The 18,177-nt window shown below is 40.6% G+C and overlaps 1 protein-coding gene across 2 annotated transcripts in view; it reads left to right on the top strand.

The window, feature by feature from the left end:
* LOC126088618 (xaa-Pro dipeptidase) overlaps positions 1 to 18,177 on the top strand; it is an 884,445-nt gene that overhangs the window by 790,867 nt on the left and 75,401 nt on the right. For both annotated transcript variants that reach the window (XM_049906848.1, XM_049906847.1), the window contains exons 5-6: positions 14,431 to 14,492; positions 17,187 to 17,231. In XM_049906848.1, coding sequence (XP_049762805.1) covers positions 14,431 to 14,492; positions 17,187 to 17,231 — 107 coding nt within the window. The remainder of the gene's footprint in view (positions 1 to 14,430; positions 14,493 to 17,186; positions 17,232 to 18,177) is intronic.

Here is an 18,177-nt window from a genome sequence, read left to right as displayed (position 1 = left end):
TCTTGAGTTTTACTCTACAGTTCATAACCAATAGATTGTGGTCAGAGTGCACATCTGCCCCTGGAAATGTCTTACAATTTAAAACCTGGTTCCTAAATCTTTGTCTTACCATTATATAATCTATCTGAAACATTCCAGTAACTTCAGCCATCTTCCATCTATACAACCTTCTTTTATGATTCTTGAACCAAGTGTTAGCTATGATTATGTTATGCCCTGTGCAGAATTCTGCCAGACGGCTTCCTCTTTCATATCTTACCCCCAATCCATATTCACCTACTACGTTTCCTTCTCTTCCTTTTCCTACTATCGAATTCCAGTCAGCCATGACTGCTAAATTTTCGTCTCCCTTCACTATCTGAATAACTTCTTTTATCTCATCATATATTACATCAATCTCTTCGTCATCTGCATAGCTAGTTGGCATATAAACTTGTACTACTGTGGTAGGCGTGGGCTTCGTATCTATCTTGGCCGGAGATCCGAATGGGGGACTATTTTGCCTCTGGAATATTTTATCCAAGAGGACGCCATCATCATTTAACCATTCAGTAAAGCTGCATGCCCTCGGCAAAAATTACGGCTGTAGTTTCCCCTTGCTGTAGTTCGCAGTACCAACACAGCAAGGCCGTTTTGGTTAATTTTACAAGACCAGATCAGTCAATCATCCAAACTGTTGCCCCTGCAACTATTGAAAAGGCTGCTGCCCCTCTTCAGGAACCACACGTTTGTGTGGTCTCTCAACAGATACCCCTCCGTTGTGGTTGCACCTACGGTACGGTTGTCTGTATCGCTGAGGCACGAAAGTCACCCTACCAACGCCGAGGTCCATGGCTCATGAGGTGGGGTGGGGTGGGGGGGGAAATGATTACTTGTACAGGAATATAATGATGACCATATCATAGAGAATATAAAAACGAGGGAAACATTGATCTGCCTGATCACTGCTCCCGAAATCATGGCTCTGTGTGGCTTACGAGTGTGCAGCCACTTGATCTACACAAACGTTTGTGAAATTTACAGGACCCATAAAGAATAGGCTGGCTGAATACAGTATCAGGTAAAGTATAAAATTCTGTACCATCAACAAGTGCAACAAATTTTGGAGAAATGGCATACATTAAGGTCCAGCAGAACTCTCTCTTGGGGGATGAGCGATGACTGAGTGACAAATTTGACGAGGGAAGAGACCTACAACCCAACAAGCAAGTGGCTGAAAAACATAAAACAGTGCAGTACCAGCGCAAGAGTTGAGTTCAGTTGAGTTTGAGTTACATCTCTAGGAAATGGGTTCTTCTTATTATACAGGGGATGATACTACGAAATTGATCCACGTGTGGAGCCGGTGTACAGAAGAGAGTTCTATACCACGACGAAAAACCACTGAACCATATACCATGAACACAGCGGATTTGCTTGCATTATTTAACAGCACCGTGCATACCATTCGCTTGACCTTGTAACACCATAACTAGTGCGAACTCGTCTGAGACTGTCGGCGTATCATGGCGTCGAAAAACCACACACGCCGTTGTTGGCGTGAAGTGACAAGACGGAGTCTACGTGGAAGAGTACCATTTGAATGTGTTCAATAGTGGTGGCCATATACGTGTTTTATGCTACAGTGGAAATCTATGTAGAAAATGTCTTGGGTTTATTTGGAACATAATAATCTACATCCTGGTAAATTTGTGGCTCTACTTCATCTAACCATCTATGAGTGGCTTCAGCTGGAAATTGAAGTCTTTATCAGAGGCAGAGGCGGTATTAGCGTGACTCTCCAGAGAGTGCTTATATGGAACCTATCGGATTAAATGACACGTGATGCAAATAGAGAGAACATACACTGATAAACCTTTATGACCACTGCCCATGGCGACGTTGGGTGCCGCCTGGGGTTGTGGGCACATAACACCATAACGAAAGTATGTAAGCGGAGCAGACACGGACGGGGGATAACCCTAGCGAAGATATGGGCTGCAAATGGGGAATCCACTGAGATGATCGACTTTAACAAAGGGCAAATTATTATTACGCAGAGCCTGTGAACAAGTATCCGAAAAACGGCGAAGCTGGTGGAATGTTCACATGCTATTGTCGTGAGCATCTACCGAAAGAAGGACAGTGAAACTACAAATAGGCACTAAGTGGTTGGACGTCTACGACTCCTCACAGAACGTAGGGTTCTGGAGCTTATCTGCTCTGTAAAGTAGGATAGATGGTAATGTGTGGAATATCTGCCAAAAGAGCACAGTAGTGGTGTCTACACGAGTGTTTCGGAGCACAACGTTCATCGTACATTGTTGAAGGTGGAGCCCAGAAAGCAGACCACCCCTACGTGTTCACATGTTCCCACAACAAATTCGTCAATTACAACTGCAGTAGGTAAGGGGCTATCGGCATTCGACCGTCGATCAGTGGAAATGTGTCGGTGAATCACATTTTTGCTACACTAGGTCGTTGCTCATCTCTCCAAACGTCGGCACCGAGGTGAACGGCATCTCGAAACATGCAGCGCGCCACGGACGCCAGGCTGGGGGGAGCAGTGTTGTGCTATGGGAGACATTCTGCTGCGCTTGCACGGGACCTGTGGTAGTAGTCGAAGACGCGCTGACAGCCGCGAACCACCTGCATCACTTCATGCTCGATGTCTTCCCCGACGGCGATGTCATCTGTCAGCAACTTAACTGTCCGAGTCTCGCAGCCAGAACAGTGCTACAGTGGTTTGAGAAGCATATAGTGAACTGTCTCGGCGACTACATTAATCTGATGTAAATCCTGTGGAATCCATCTGGCTCGGTACCGGGCGCCATCATTTTGTTCACAAATCAGCGGCCCGTCATTTACGCGAATTACGTGACCTGTGCATAGGCATCTAACGCAACACACCTTGACAAACTGTCGGACACCTGAGACGCAGAATCAGTGATGTATTTCGTTGCAAAGATGTAAAAATAAGCTGTTAGGCAGGTGGTCATAATGTTAGTGTAATGATGTGGTGGCAGATCCCGAGATTCGTCTCAGAAACTGCTGTGGGGACGGGCTGGAGGGACAAGGGCGTTGTTAGCAGACAGCAGACGACGGCCGCCCACGAGGTGACACCTGTCGGCCGGCCGTCCATCAGAAGGATGTCAGGGACGGAAGAAGCCCAAACCTGCGCCGCTGACCGCCGGTCGGCCTCGCAAACGGGGCCACGGACTGATCTGCCGACCCTCCCACGCTTATTGTCTGCGTCGGCGCGATTCCGTGAGCTTCACTCGTATTCATCGGCTGTAAACGCACAGTTAATACTCACGGCAGGCACTGTCCTTCCGAGTTCCACAGAGTTTAAGGGAAACCGACCGTTCTTTAGCTGATTAATGACCAGGCAGGAGACGTTGCTTGACAAATAAATCTGACAAAGCATCGTAGTGCCTTGTAATACTATTGTTTCAAGCAAATACGTTATAAAATAAACATTCTTCGCTGATTGAATCTGTGTGTTAGACCGCTGTTCCAGGCTCACTCAGTTTTCTAGTTTCCCAGCTATGTCCTACTCTTATAAAAAATAAAGTCGTATGGCATTGTTGGCTGGGAGTCCCTGAAGGGAAAGTTCAGCTGCCTCATTGGAATGGTTTTTTTTATGTCCTCCGCACACAGTGGTACATTTCCTTGGTGAATTGTGAGTGCTATGTGTTTTTAAGTGCGTCTGCTAAGTGTAGGTGACTGTAAATGGGTGAGTGTAGTGTGGCATCGTGTTTGCGTTGGATGACGATGATGATGATGACGATGATGATGAGAAAAGGGAGACGGTGAAACCCGGTGCCGGCGCGTGGTCTACTCTGTCGAGTAGTACCGAGGTCGTCGCCGAACTTAATGCCCCCGTCGGACGGACAAATCGTCATCGACCGTGTCATATGCTCTCACGGCCTGAGGCGCTGTGGAGAGGTTTGGAATTAAATCGAGAGCATTGGCACAAAGTCTGGTGACTAGTTAGCTTATGCGGCCACTGCTTCACCCTGTACCCAGGCGGTTTCCAGTTCCCCATCCAAGTACTGGCCCTGTCTGATGTTGCTTAACAGCAGTGTTCTTATGAAAACAGTTGTATTCAACGAGGCAACGCTGTTGACCTCCTTCTCTTATGAAGGACTATCATGGACAACGACCTATCTCACGAGGAACAGTAGGATTATTGTGAGGCGAAAGTCTTGAGGCTCTGTCCCTGTGCATCACAGTTTGACCTGACCCAAACATCGCCTCGTGGCGCACTATTGTATGGTGAGAATTTCTTCGAGAAAATTAGTATTACTCGTACAGATATGTTAAATGCAGTTTGTTACTACTAACGATAATGCTGGTGGAGATCATCGAGTCCCTTTTTTTCAAATTTGACTCTCTAAGAATATGCAAACACCACTTTTTTGTTTGACACTTTCTCTCTAGGTATGAGCAAACCAGCTTCAGTATCATAATCACAACCGCCATCATCATCATCATCATCATCATCTACATGTACTCCAGATCCACCCATGTCTTGTAACCCAATGATCAGCAGAGCTGGCTGTATTTGGAGGATTGGGGTTCATTTGCCGGTACTGCCAGGGATTTTCCCTTGGTGGGAGGATTGGAAGGGAGTCCACTCAGCCTCGTGACACCAGCTGAAGAGCTACTTGACTGGGTAGTAGCAGCTCCAGCTCATGAAAAGTGACAACGGCTGGGAGAGGGGTGTGCTGAATCCATGCCCCTCCATACTCCATCCAGTGATGCCTTTGGTGGAGGGTGACACAGTGACTGGTACTAGTGATCCCACCAGAAACTGTGGATGGAGATTACATTTTCTCTGTACATCCATACTTTGTAAATCACTTTGAGGTGCCTATCAGAGGCTGCTTCCCATTGTATCTCTTTCCCATTTTATTTGTGCATTGAACTTGGGAAGAATGCTTTTGTGTGCATTGTAATCCATCTAATAATGTTGTTGCATTCTCTATGGGAATTATAAGTAGGGTGCTGTAGAATATCTCTAGAATTCTCAGTTAATACCAGTTTTTGAGATCTGTCAGTTACACGAAATAGTTGAGTTCTGTCATTTGGTGTCTGCTAGATAATCCTACCCCGTCTTCTTGTCAGTGTTTTCCATAAGTTTCTTTCCTCACTGATTTTTTGGAGTACTTTCTATTTTCTTATCGATTCTGTGCAACTCGCTACTATCTTCTGAAACAGCTATCTTCTTATAGACAATGGCATTGTCTGCAAGCAGTCTGCATCAATATAAACACTTCCTCCACAGGCCACTGTATAGTGCATGGTGGAGGGTACATTGTAACACTATTATTTTTTTCTCCAGGTTCCAGTCTCATGTACTGATAGAGGAAAAAATGATTCTCTGTACACACCTGTACATGCTTATAATCTCTCTCTTATCATATAATTTCTACATTAGGTATATAATACTATCACAGTCTTCATTTAAAGGGAAACGAAAGGCAATTTTTATCCTCGTTCTGCCAGGCTATTTCACCCTTTGGCTCGGTGCACTCCAAAAGACTATAAGTGTTAAAACAGTGAAATTTTTATTGAATTTATAAAGATTTATAAAGATTTATAAAGATATGTGCCTACATTTGCAAGTAAAATGAACAAAATATCTCGAATGGATTTGAAGAATTTTTTTATTCTTTCATTAATAAAATTTCACTTCTTCAATACATTAATTACTATAAAACAGTTTGTCGCTCACAGTTTACTTGTATAACTTATACCATCCGGAGTAAAAAATTGACAAAATTTCGTATTTGTAACCCAATTAGTTTAGAAAATAATAGTACCTGAAAGACAAAAACGTAGTTTTTAGAAAAATCAATTTAAAGTTTAGTATTGCAATTTTAGTATGGTTATTGATGAGAATTTGAGGATTACTTACCTATATTTTCCTGTACCATACTGATCATCATCTGAATCATACTGATCTTCTTTTCTTCTCTTGGTCCCTGTCAAGCTCGCAGGAGAGCTTCTGTAAAGTTTGGAAGGTAGGAGACGAGATACTGGCAGAAGTAAAGCTGTGAGTACCGGGCGTGAGTCGTGCTTCGGTAGCTCAGATGGTAGAGCACTTGCCCGCGAAAGGCAAAGGTCCCGAGTTCGAGTCTCGGTCGGGCACACAGTTTAAATCTGCCAGGAAGTTTCAATTGATGTAGCTGCCACACTATCATTCAGTGAAGTGTGGCCATGTTCCTGCCAGCTGTCATCAAAATATGCACAGGTACCACCACTTTCACTGTCATCATGTTCCTTGAGTGCTTCTTCAGGTGCTTCTTTCATAGAAATGTTACAAACTTCAGCAGTAACTGTTCCAATAATATTATTGTAAGTCAAAAATTTTGCAGGTGGATTTGGAATGTCAAGTAATGCACATAAGGGTTTGCCTGGATCCATCCCTTTACCAATAGATCTGAGACCATAAACTAGCCTTTTTTATTCTAACACAAATTATTATTTGCCATTTCTGATGTCATTGTTGTAGCAACTGCGCCACATTTTTGTACCATTCAACATCAGATTTGACACAATCCCTTTGCAAAGACACTGATTCTTTCTTAAGGATATGTCACCATCACATATTATGCACACAGTATTTTTGGAAATGAAATCACAGAGCATGCTGACATTTAACACAAGCAGCAATATGTCAATATGTATGCATAATACTCCTATTTCTTCCGGGAAGTCAATTTTACTCAGACAATCATTGTTAAAAGCTCTCACACTTGCTTGCTGTTCTGATGGAAGATTAATGTTAGACCCAGCCTTTGCAGTAATTATTACTTCTTTGTCCTGACAAATATTATCTACCAAATCTTCACCCATTGTAACAATCACAAGCAAATGCTTGGAAAACTATACAGCATGTTCAACCCAAGGATTGTGCATTTCTTCCCAACCTTTCAACCCTTCGCCATAGTGGAAACAATCAGTTTGATCTTCATTACCTGTATAAAAGAATCCAGCTTTACTTAGTTTGTCTGGAGGTTGCATAATAGCTAATGACCAGCCAGTGAAGACGCTTGCCTCACCTCATGTGTTCTCTATTTAGCATGAGCTAGCCCCATGTCTTGCACATCATGTGTTGAACTGCATAACAACATTGATTCAGGAGATGAATGCAGACCTATTTCCATTATATCCAGGCTACAAGTATCATACAAAAAACAGTTAGAGACATAAGATTTGTGTCATCATGACCTCTTTCCTTCAGCTACATGTAATGATTACAAAATCAATCACATTTACAAAAAAGCAATATAGAGGAAGTAATTGGGATTTGTGGCAGAACCTCTGGGCACTATATATAAGACAGGGATGAAAAAATATTCCTATATTTAATAGAGAAAACACTATATATTCAATAGACATGATGTCAATGTGAAACTACCATTTATCCTACATGATAGCAAAACGGTGGCAGCAAGAGGCCTGTTGGAAAAAATTACCAAGGAAGCACGGGAAACAATTTTGAGGAAATACCATATGTGAAGTGTAATTGGCTGATGTTAAAATGAATGTTATAATGGACCTGTGAGGACTATTGTAACAACTTCATGTAGATGACTGTTAGCTTATGGTTATCTTACTAGGATCTTTAACAAAATAGAGATTTGCGATTACCTAACATCACACCAAGACTTCTGTGTGCAAGAAGAAGACTACCAGGGAAATGGTAATGTTATTGCAAACAGAGGTAAGACTGTATAATGTGGATGAGCTCCAGTTGTAGAGTAAAGATATACATGTCAAATCAGAAGACCAGGAGCGATCAAAACTACTGGTATGCATTTTATCAGTTTTATAAAGTGCCCTGATACATGGATGATATAAACTTTTACATCTTCTCTGGCTAAAGAACATTGTATTGTTAGACTAGGAGCTACAATTTATAACTATGGAGTGGACTGTGTATATTTAACTGTGTGGATAACTGCAGAAATGCTACAAATAGCATTAAAAAAAGGTGCTACACTGTACTCTCTGCCAGTCACTTCCAGGTAGCTAACAAAATAGCTGCTGTACTGTATGTGTGTGTTTTAGAGCTTGCCTATTGTGAGCAATAAGAACACGTGAAAGTTGACTGGTGTGCAAGTAAACATTTCAGAGAGTGAAAAATGAGAAAAGATCATAAACTATATTCTGACTGCCCATAATTTTTGTCAACTGCATGTAAACTATGTGGAGAGTAATAATGTAGACTCCAAAAAAGATGACATAAATATTATATTGAAGCTGGAGAAACACATTTTTTTCTCGATCGAGGACAATGTTCACCACAATACTGTCAAATGTGGATATCACCAAATAAGGATTGGTTCCCATGAACAATGTTATTCCACAGGGCTCTTGTAAAAGAACCAATGTGTCAAACTATTAAGGATTTTGAGTATAAAGTGCATTTATGGCACTACTGTTGTAACTTAATTGTTCTATAGTAGAAGAAAAATACCCATGGCCCACATAGTGGCTCTACTGATATAACTTGCAGTTTAAGAAGAACTTGTCAACAAGCTTAGCTTGATCTTTGTACAACACAATGCTGTTAAGCTGGATACAGCCATTCTCATGCTTTAAATCAGAATACTTTTATGCATGTCTCACAGTGTAATAACAATGTGGAATTATGTCTCATAAATAATAATAATACTTGGAAGTACAGTAAGTTGCATAATTGGGAATTATATGTTGTAATTTTTAATGATATTAATTTTATTACTCTTGTTTATACACTGTTGTTGATATGTGACTATTCTTCTTTCATCATAACCATTTGCCATAAGGCAAATAATTGTTTTTTTTATGCTCATTAAATTCTGTGTGTATATAATCACATTCATGCGCAGCTACACAGACATTCAGTTCAATGCTCATATGAATTTTATGTCGCGTTTTAAATTCCACCATGTGATTAAATGCTTTTCTTACTATTGGTTGGCCGGCCGGAGTGGCCGAGTGGTTAAAGGCGCTACAGTCTGGAACCGCACGACCGCTACAGTCGCAGGTTCGAATCCTGCCTCGGGCATGGATGTGTGTGATGTCCTTAGGTTAGTTAGGTTTAAGTAGTTCTAAGTTCTAGGGGACTTATGACCACAGTAGTTGAGTCCCATAGTGCTCAGAGCCATTTGAACCATTTTTACTATTGGTTGATAGGCATATTATGTCCAAGACAAAATATTTAGCACTGCATACACTTCATATTGTTGAAAAACATTGCTTTTTTGAATGCACAGTTCATGTATTCTCACAGTCCAGTAGTTTTAGTGCAGTACCACTGAACATTGTCACTACTGAGACAGTAACACGACTGCTGCTGCTGCTGCTGCTGCTGCATCTAGTGTTGATACCTCTCCTGGAGAAAAACATTGTTGTCCACCATCTGTGGGTTGTATTATGTGGTGAGTTGGCCTTTGATGTATGGCAGATTTTCACGCAAGTGCTTCCACTCTATTTGATTGAACCAAACATTTCTGCATTGTTATATACTCTCTAGTTCAACTACAGTGGCAAAATTTCGTTTACTTTACAACTGTGGTCACAAGCTTTTTTGTCATCAGACTACCGGTTTATGTCTACAATGACCATCTTCATATCTAATCAAAATATCCATGGGTGTACTGCCGGTCTACAGTGTCCAACGGGCACAATATTTCGGCGATCATACATGTCACCATCATCAGGTGAACTGACGGACTGAGCTCCTGTGAACGTGCCGGCATGGAGATCCGTACGCTATGGCTGCTCAGAGGGAACTGGGTTTGGTCGCGGCAGCGGCTGATTTAAATACCCTCCGCCCGCGGCGCACTCCCTCCGCTGTCCGCGCCATGGTCGCGCGGTGGAACAGATTGCGACGGCATCTGAGATGACGTCGGAGTGATGGCTCTGTCCGCCGTGGTCGTCACAACTATACGTTTGCTCGATTTACTCTTGATTAGCCCAATCGCTGGTTCCCAAGCCTTGCTAAGATTATAGCCACAGTCACGGTTTATGAGGTCTTCATTGGTGCAGATTTCGATGGCCTCTCTAACAACGCTGTCCCAGTATCTCGACGTCTGTACCAGATACTGGGACAGTGTTGTTAGAGAGGCCATCGAAATTCGCACCGACAACGACCTCATAAACAAATTTACAAATGGTTCAAATGGCTCTGAGCACTATGGGACTTAACATCTGAGGTCATCAGTCCCCTAGAACTTAGAACTACTTAAACCTAACTAACCTAAGGTCACCACACACATCCATGCCCGAGGCAGGATTCGAACCTGCGACGGCTGTGGTCGCGCGGTTCCAGACTGAAGCGCCTAGAACCGCTCGGCCACACCGGCCGCCACACAAATTTACAGTGGAGGCATGGAATCATATTGAGTATATAGGACAATAGTTTTTTGATGTGGTATTTCCTTATCTGGCCTGATTAATAACAAAAGTAAGTAAATTAATGCCTTTGGTGAACTAAAGAAGATTTTCAAAACTCAATTATAGTGTCTGAAAAAGAGAGGTTACAATCATTGTGTAATACTAGTTTCGACTAAAGGCAGTGAGACAAGGAATTTAAATGCAAAAAGCATCCTAAAACTTAGAGTTTTTTGGCAAGTAATGAAGAGAGGCATGCTGGGAATTGCAAAAAGGGAAAGGACAACAAGCAAATTGATCAGGAAACAGATGGAGTGGAAGAAACAACTATTGAAAATGAAAAGAAGTGAGCAGAACATCTATCCAGATGATTGGATGGTCAGTGGACCAACAAATTCTTTGCTGGATTCCCAGAGATAAAGAAAAAAGACTGAGATGATGTTGTAATTGAAGATTGGTAGATGACCTTCAATGACACGCATGGGCAACAAGGGTTCTTACTGGTAAAGACTCTGACGCATGGAAAAGTCTAAAGAGGCTTTTATCCAACAGTGAAAGTATAACGTAATTTATGATACAGGCATATTCTGCCCATGAACCATGGACCTTGCTGTTGGTGGGGAGGCTTGTATGCCTCAGCAATACAGAAAGCCATACCATAGGTGCAACCACAATGGAGGGGTATCTGTTGAGAGGCCAGACAAATATGTGGTTCCTGAAGAGGGGCAGCAGCCTTTTCATTTGTCACAGGGGCAACAATTTGGATGATTGACTGATCTGGCCTTGTAACATGAACCAAAATAGCCTTCCTGTGTTGGTACTGTGAATGGCTGAAAGGAAGGGGAAACTACAGCCATAATTCTTCCCCAGGGCATGCAGCTGTACTGTATGGTTAAGTGATGATAGCATCCTCGTGGGGAAAATATTCTGAAGGTACAACAGTCCTCCATTCGGATCTCTGGGCAGGGACTACTCAGGAGGACATTGTTATCAGGAGAAACAAAACTGGCATTCTACGGATCAGAGCGTGGTATGTCAGATCCTTAACTGGGCAGGCAGGTTAGAAAATTTGAAAACAGAAATGGGTAGGTTAAATTTAGAGGTGGTGGGAGTCAGTGAAGTTCAGTGGCAGGAGGAACAGGACTTCTGGTCAAGTGAATACAGGGTTATAAATACAAAATTAAATAAGGGTAATGCAGGAGTAGGTTTAATAATGAGTAAAAAAAATAGGAACATGGAGAAGCTACTACGAGCAGCATAGTGAATGCATAAAAACAAAGATCACACCCACCACAGCCAACTAGCTCCAGGGATGAGGAGGAGATTGAGGAAATATATGATGAGATAAAAGAAATTATTCAGATGGTTAAGGGAACTGAAAATTTAATAGTCATGGGGGCTGGAATTCCATTGTAGGAAAAGGAAGAGAAGAAAAAGTAGTAGGTGAATATGGACTGGGGGAAAGGAATGAAAAAGGAAGCTGTCTGATAGAATTTTGCACACAGCATAATTTAATCATTGCTAACACTTGGTTTAAAAATCATGAGAGAATATTATATACGTAGAGGAGACCGGGAGACACCAGAAAATTTCAGATATATTATATAATGGTTAGACAGAGATTTTGGGACCAGATTTTAAAAAGTAAGACATTTCCAGGGGCAGATGTGGACTCTGACCACAGTTTATTGGTTATGCTGCAGATTAAAACAGAAGAAACTGCAAAAAGGCAGGAATTTAAGAATATGGAACCTGGAGAAACTGAAAGAACCAGAGCTTGTAGAAGCTTTCAGAGGAAGTATTAGGGACGATCCACAAGAACAGGGAAAAGGAATACAATTGAGCAAGAATGCGTAGCTTTCAGAGATGAAACAGTGAAGGCAGCAGAGGATCAAGTAAGTAAAAAGACAAGGGCTAGTAGAAATCCTTGGGTAATACAAGAGATATTGAATTGAATTTAATCGAGGAAAGGAGAAAATATAAAAATGCAATAAATGAAGAAGGTGAAAGGAAATACAAACACCTAAAAGATGAGACTGACAGGAAGTGCAAAATGGCTAGGCAGTAATGGCTAGACGACAAATGTAAGGATGTAGAAACATATCTCACTAGGGCTAAGACAGATACTGCCTACAGGAAAATTAAAGAGACGTTTGGAGAAAAGAGAACCACCTGCATGAATATCAAGAGCTCAGATGGAAAACAAGTCCTAAGCAAAGAAAGGAAAGCTGTAGAGGAGCTATACAATGGAAATGTACTTGCGGGCAGTGTTATGGAAAGGGAAGAGGATGTAGATGAAGATAAGGGAGGTATGATACTGTGTGAAGAATCTGAGAAAGCATTGAAAGAATTAAGTCAAAACAAGGCCCTGGGAGGAGACAACATTCCGTTAGAGCTACTGATAGGCTTGGGAGAGCCAGCCATGACAAAACTCTTCCATCTCGTGAGTAAGAAGTATGAGACAGGCAAAATGCCCTCAGGTTGCAAGAAGAGTATAATAATCCCAATTTCAAAGAAAGAAGGTGCTGACAGGTGTAAAAATTACCGAACTGCCGGCGTAATAAGTCACAGCTGCAAAATAGTAACATGAATCCTTTACAGAAGAATGGAAAAACTGGTAGAAGCCATCCTTGGGGAAGATCAGTTTGGATTCTGGAGAAATGCAGGAACAAGCGAGGCAGTATGGCTTCTCGCAGAAATTAGGTTAAGGAAAGACAAACCTAAGTTTATAACATTTGTAGACTTAGAGAAAGCTTTTGACAATATTGATTGAAATACTCTCTTTCAAATTCTAAAAGTGGCAGGGGCAAAATGCAGGGAGCGAAAGGCTATTTACAATTTGTACAGAAACCAGATGGTGGCTATAAGAGTGGAGGAGCATGAAAGGGAAGCAGTGGTTGAGAAGGGAGTGAGACAGATTGTAGCCTATCCCCGATGTTATTCAATCTGTATATTGAGCAACCAGTAAAGGAAACAAAAGAAAAATCTGGAGTAGGAAGTAAAGTCCAGGGGGAAGAAGTAAAAACTTTGAGGTTTGCCAGTGACATCGTAATTCTGTCAGAGACAGCAAAGGACTTGGAAGAACAGTTGAATGGAATGGACAGTGTCTTGAAAGGAGTATGTAAGATGAATATCAACAAAAGCAAAGCGAGGATAATGGGAAGTGGTCGAATTAAATCAGGTGATGCTGAGGGGATTAGATTAGGAAACGAGACACTTAAAGTAGGAAATGAGTTTTGCTATTTGGCAAGCAAAATAACTGATGATGGTCGAAGTAGGGAGGATATAAAATGTACACCGGCAACGGCAAGAAAAGCGTTTCTGAAGAACAGAAACTTGTTAACATCGAGTATAGATTTAAGTATCAGGAAGTATTTTCTGAAAGTATTTGTATGGAGGGTAGCCATGTATGGAAGTGAAACATAGATGATAAACAATTTAGACAAGAAGACAAAAGAAACTTTTGAAATGTGGTGCTACAGAAGAATGTTGAAGATTGGATGGGTAGATCACATAACTAATGAGAAAGTACTGAATAGATTTGGGGAGAAGAGAAATTTATGGTACAACCTGACTAAAAGAAGGGATCAGTTGGTAGGACACATTCTGAGGCATCAAGAGATCACCAAGTTAGTAAAGGAAGGAAGTGTGGGGAATAAAAATTGTAGAACGAGACCAAGAGATGAATACATTAAGCAGATTCAGAGGGATGTAAGTCGCAGTAGTTATTCAGAGATTAAGAGGCTTGCACAGGATAGAGTAGCATGGAGAGGTGCTGCATCAAACCAGTATTTGGACTGGAGACCATAACAACAACAACAACAGGCATATTGCATATTTGTCATTTTGAGCCTTCATTTAGTTATGTCTCTATTTTTGGGACGTGATTATTAAAATCTTTGAGTAAATGCACACACATGGGAAGGGGGAGAGACATTATTGTATTATTAAAGTGCCTCGTACATATATGTTTCATGTATTATTTCCTCTTTTCGTTTAATAAAAATGTTATTGTATGCAGTGAAGGAATGCTAACACTGATAAAATTTCTTGTTTCAGAGTGGTGTGAATTCTGACAGCGGTCTTACCAATCGAGCTGCAATGTTTGATGGTATTAGTGTGTAAGTACTTTGTTGTTATATTGCATTACAATCAACTGACACATCATCAGTTTCTCAATCAGTGTTCCCTTTTACTGGCAGATAAGTGCTTATAAACATTCTCAATTGGACCAGTAACTGTGCTCTACAAATACTCGTATTTCTACATTATTATTTTTATAAATGTGATGCTTTTTTTACCATATTATATAGGACAGCTGTGACCAAATTTAAACACCAAGCCCTTGGGTATTGTGTTGTTATTATCACAGTAATATTCATTATAAAACAGTAGCAGTGCACTTGACAACTTCCTTCAAAATGCCAACTTTCCTCAGCTGCATGTGTGGAAACAGTGTCTCTTTAACCCTTCTTCTCTGGAGTTTGCTGTTTGTACATCATGTCTTCTTCATCAAGATTTATTTCATTTATCTTCAGCTTTTTCCATTTTCCCAATTTCGTCATGATCATTTGTTCTGCTTCCACTAAATTTCCTACAGCACATAACCACACCCGTTCTGTTCACAATACCTTTGCTGTAAACCATTTTGATTCAGGAAAAATTTTGGTAAATGTTATCCCTTCCATGAGTAGGAAGCAGATCACAGCATGTGGTTCGCACATGGTGGGATTTTATACCCGACGTCTTTTACATAGCTGGATACTACAATGTGAGTTCCTGCAGTGATTGCTCTGATAAAGAGATCAACGCCCCCCCCCCCCCCCCCCCCCCCCCCTACACACACACAGTGTTGCCAACCCTCGAGAAATGACAGTCTGTTATGGTCACAGTACACGTATTTTCTGAACACGCCTTGTATTGTTTCTTTTATATACCTTCCTTTAACCCCCTATATCTCCTCATGAATCTCCTGTTTGTGTGCTTCTGACATCAGATCAACATTTCATGGACTTACATACTAGCTTCTGGCCCACGGTTACACCCGCATACACATCTGTCAAATATATTTCACTCTGGCAGCTGTCTGATTGCCCACTGTTTTCAACCGTGCGACTTCAGAGAGGATGTTAAATGTATCTGAGGTATTCAGCCATATGGTTTAATCTTTGGCTTGTAACACACTGACAAAATTATGGCTTTTTGCAGTACTCATTCTTGCGGCTTGGTTGACACATTGAACAACACACACGAGACAGATTGCACTTCATACTTTTAAAGTATTCATAGCCAACTAATTATGGGAAAGAAGTACCAACAGATTGTTTGACATTTGTGCCTGTAACACCTTCTTGTCATCACCGCCACACCAAGTTCTAGTAGTGGTATCTTACTCCCACAGTGTTTTTATACAAATAATGAGTCGTGTTCATGTATATACAAAATATGATCCAAATTCCTGAGTTATGCTTTATTATCAATCTTTTCACCCCCTTACTCACCCATAGGGGTGTCTTACTGCAACAGCAAATTTTCCAGACAGCAAGTGATACATGTGCCAAGTTTGGTAGTGTTGAATTATGTGCATATTCTGCAGTTTCACTAGTTCAGAACTGAATATCAGTCACAGTTACAGTGAAAACAAAATTTTTACATGCTCATCTGTCATTTATACTTCATCAAGAACAATGTGAATCAACACACACAGTTTCTGATTTTTTTATCAGCATATTGATTGAGGAGAGATTTTCAGATGTCCTATCAAGTTGATGATCACCTTTTTGAGATTAATATTTCGACTGCTGATTTAGAAGTCTTCTTCAGCAATAGCAATAGCTAGAATTGAAGTAGATGTTATGTCAGCTATCTATGCCAGTTATCAAAATATTGTGGACGAAACAGCAATTTTAAATTCTGTTAGAAACAGAAAAACATATCATTAAACAAATACACTGTTTACTCTGATAACCCTTGTCTCTCACGTAACGATCATAGTTCACAGAAGACATTCATGACTAAACGACAATCAGGCAATCAATCTAAGTTTAATATTTAAAATTGGTATTTCACTGTACAGCCTTTACACTACTTGAGAAGCACATTGCCTATCACTGCACTATATAACATGTGCAAGTTGTTAATAACATTGTGTATTAGGTATTTATGTTAGGAAGTCCTGCACAACTCACTAACTGCTGAATAAGAAACAGAAAGCACTCTCACCTGTAAAAAACTGAAATTAGTGTGTTTTGTTGTTAAGTCACACTTCACACATTTGGTATCTTGACCCTATTTGAACATTATACTGGTTGAATTGAAAATATGGCTAAATAATTATTAGATATTGAAGAAAATAAATGATGTAGTTGTTACTCACAGTTATGGCAATAGTTTTTAATAATATGTGGTATCATACATGTCAACAGCATTTAGTAACTATAGCAGGGCTACCAGTCATTATGTGTAGTAGATGTATATCTGATGTCTGTTATCTCTGCTTATGCCCATTACACCACACAGTTTTCTGCTGCTGCTCCACCCTCTCAAGTCTGTGTGTTGACAGCATTCCCTTCTTTGACTTTTACTGGCATCCACCTAATGCTCCTTCCTCTGTAGACCTTGATTCTGTCTTGTATCATGTCCTATCTCCCATCAGGCAAATGCAGCAACAATCCCTCATCCCTGTATACACAACATCTGTATTTGAGGAAAGAGGAACGCCATATTTGCTGTTTTGTAGTTTTGTTTTTGTCATTTACAGTGCTGAAGAATGTGAGAACCTATATGTTACTAATAGGTTGCTTATTTTCCGTCAGGTTCAATGTGAATGACACTCTTCTTTACCCAGAAATTTCTGAGTGGTAAGTTGCCTCTTTTTCTTTTTCGCTTTTTGCTGATGTATTTGTTTTGAGTCTATTAATATAATGTATAATTGTGTAATATCTTCTTTTACTTTTACCCATAATTAATCACATACACAAAAATTTTCATTTCCTCATTTAATTTTATACACTGAATAACTACTGTTGTAATTTTCCCAAGTGCCATTGCTGACCGGTTATTCAGAATATCATCCCTGAAACATAGCTTATTGTGGTTGGTTTGATTATTATACCAAAATTAAGATTTGAGAGATTTTAGTACACTCACAAATTTATTAAATATGTTGTGCATTGTTGTAATAGCACCAAATACTGCAAGCAAATCAGGACATCATACACAACAGTTAACTCCAGTGTCTCTTCTCCTGGCCATTTAAATGGATAGTAGCAGCAAAAATGGGCCCACCTAATAAGGAATCACAGGCAAAGATATCAAAACATGTTGATGTTAAATTATCATGAAACCAAAGTGATAGAGAATATACAGAGAGGCTGTGGCACATTATCCAGTGCCTCCTGCAGTGCTTGCTGTACTGTTTGCTGCCGTGTATCTGGAAGTCTTTCTGCAGTTGTTTTGAAAGCAAGAGAGTTTGTGACCTATCAAAAGCCTTTGACTGTGGCGTGAACCACAGCATTCTTTTAAGTAAATGAGAATATTATGGTTTCACCGGCAAGCAGCAAAACGGTTTGAGTCTTATCTAATTAACAGGAAACAAAGGGTGTCGTTGTGAAATACCTGTGCAATAAGCAGTCAGTCTTCATCTGATTGGGAATTAATTATATGTGATATTCCTAATGGTTCCATGTTGGGTACGTTGCTTTTTCTTGTGTACATTAATTACCTCTCATCTGTTACATTACCAGATGCTAAGTTTGTTTTGTATGCAGATGATAGAAACATTGAAATAAGTAACAAGTCAAGTAC

This window comes from Schistocerca cancellata, chromosome 6 (genome assembly GCF_023864275.1).
Source record: "Schistocerca cancellata isolate TAMUIC-IGC-003103 chromosome 6, iqSchCanc2.1, whole genome shotgun sequence".
Taxonomy (NCBI): domain Eukaryota; kingdom Metazoa; phylum Arthropoda; class Insecta; order Orthoptera; family Acrididae; genus Schistocerca; species Schistocerca cancellata.
Note: the sequence above shows the minus strand (reverse complement) of the source record. Positions and strands in the feature narration are given on the sequence as shown.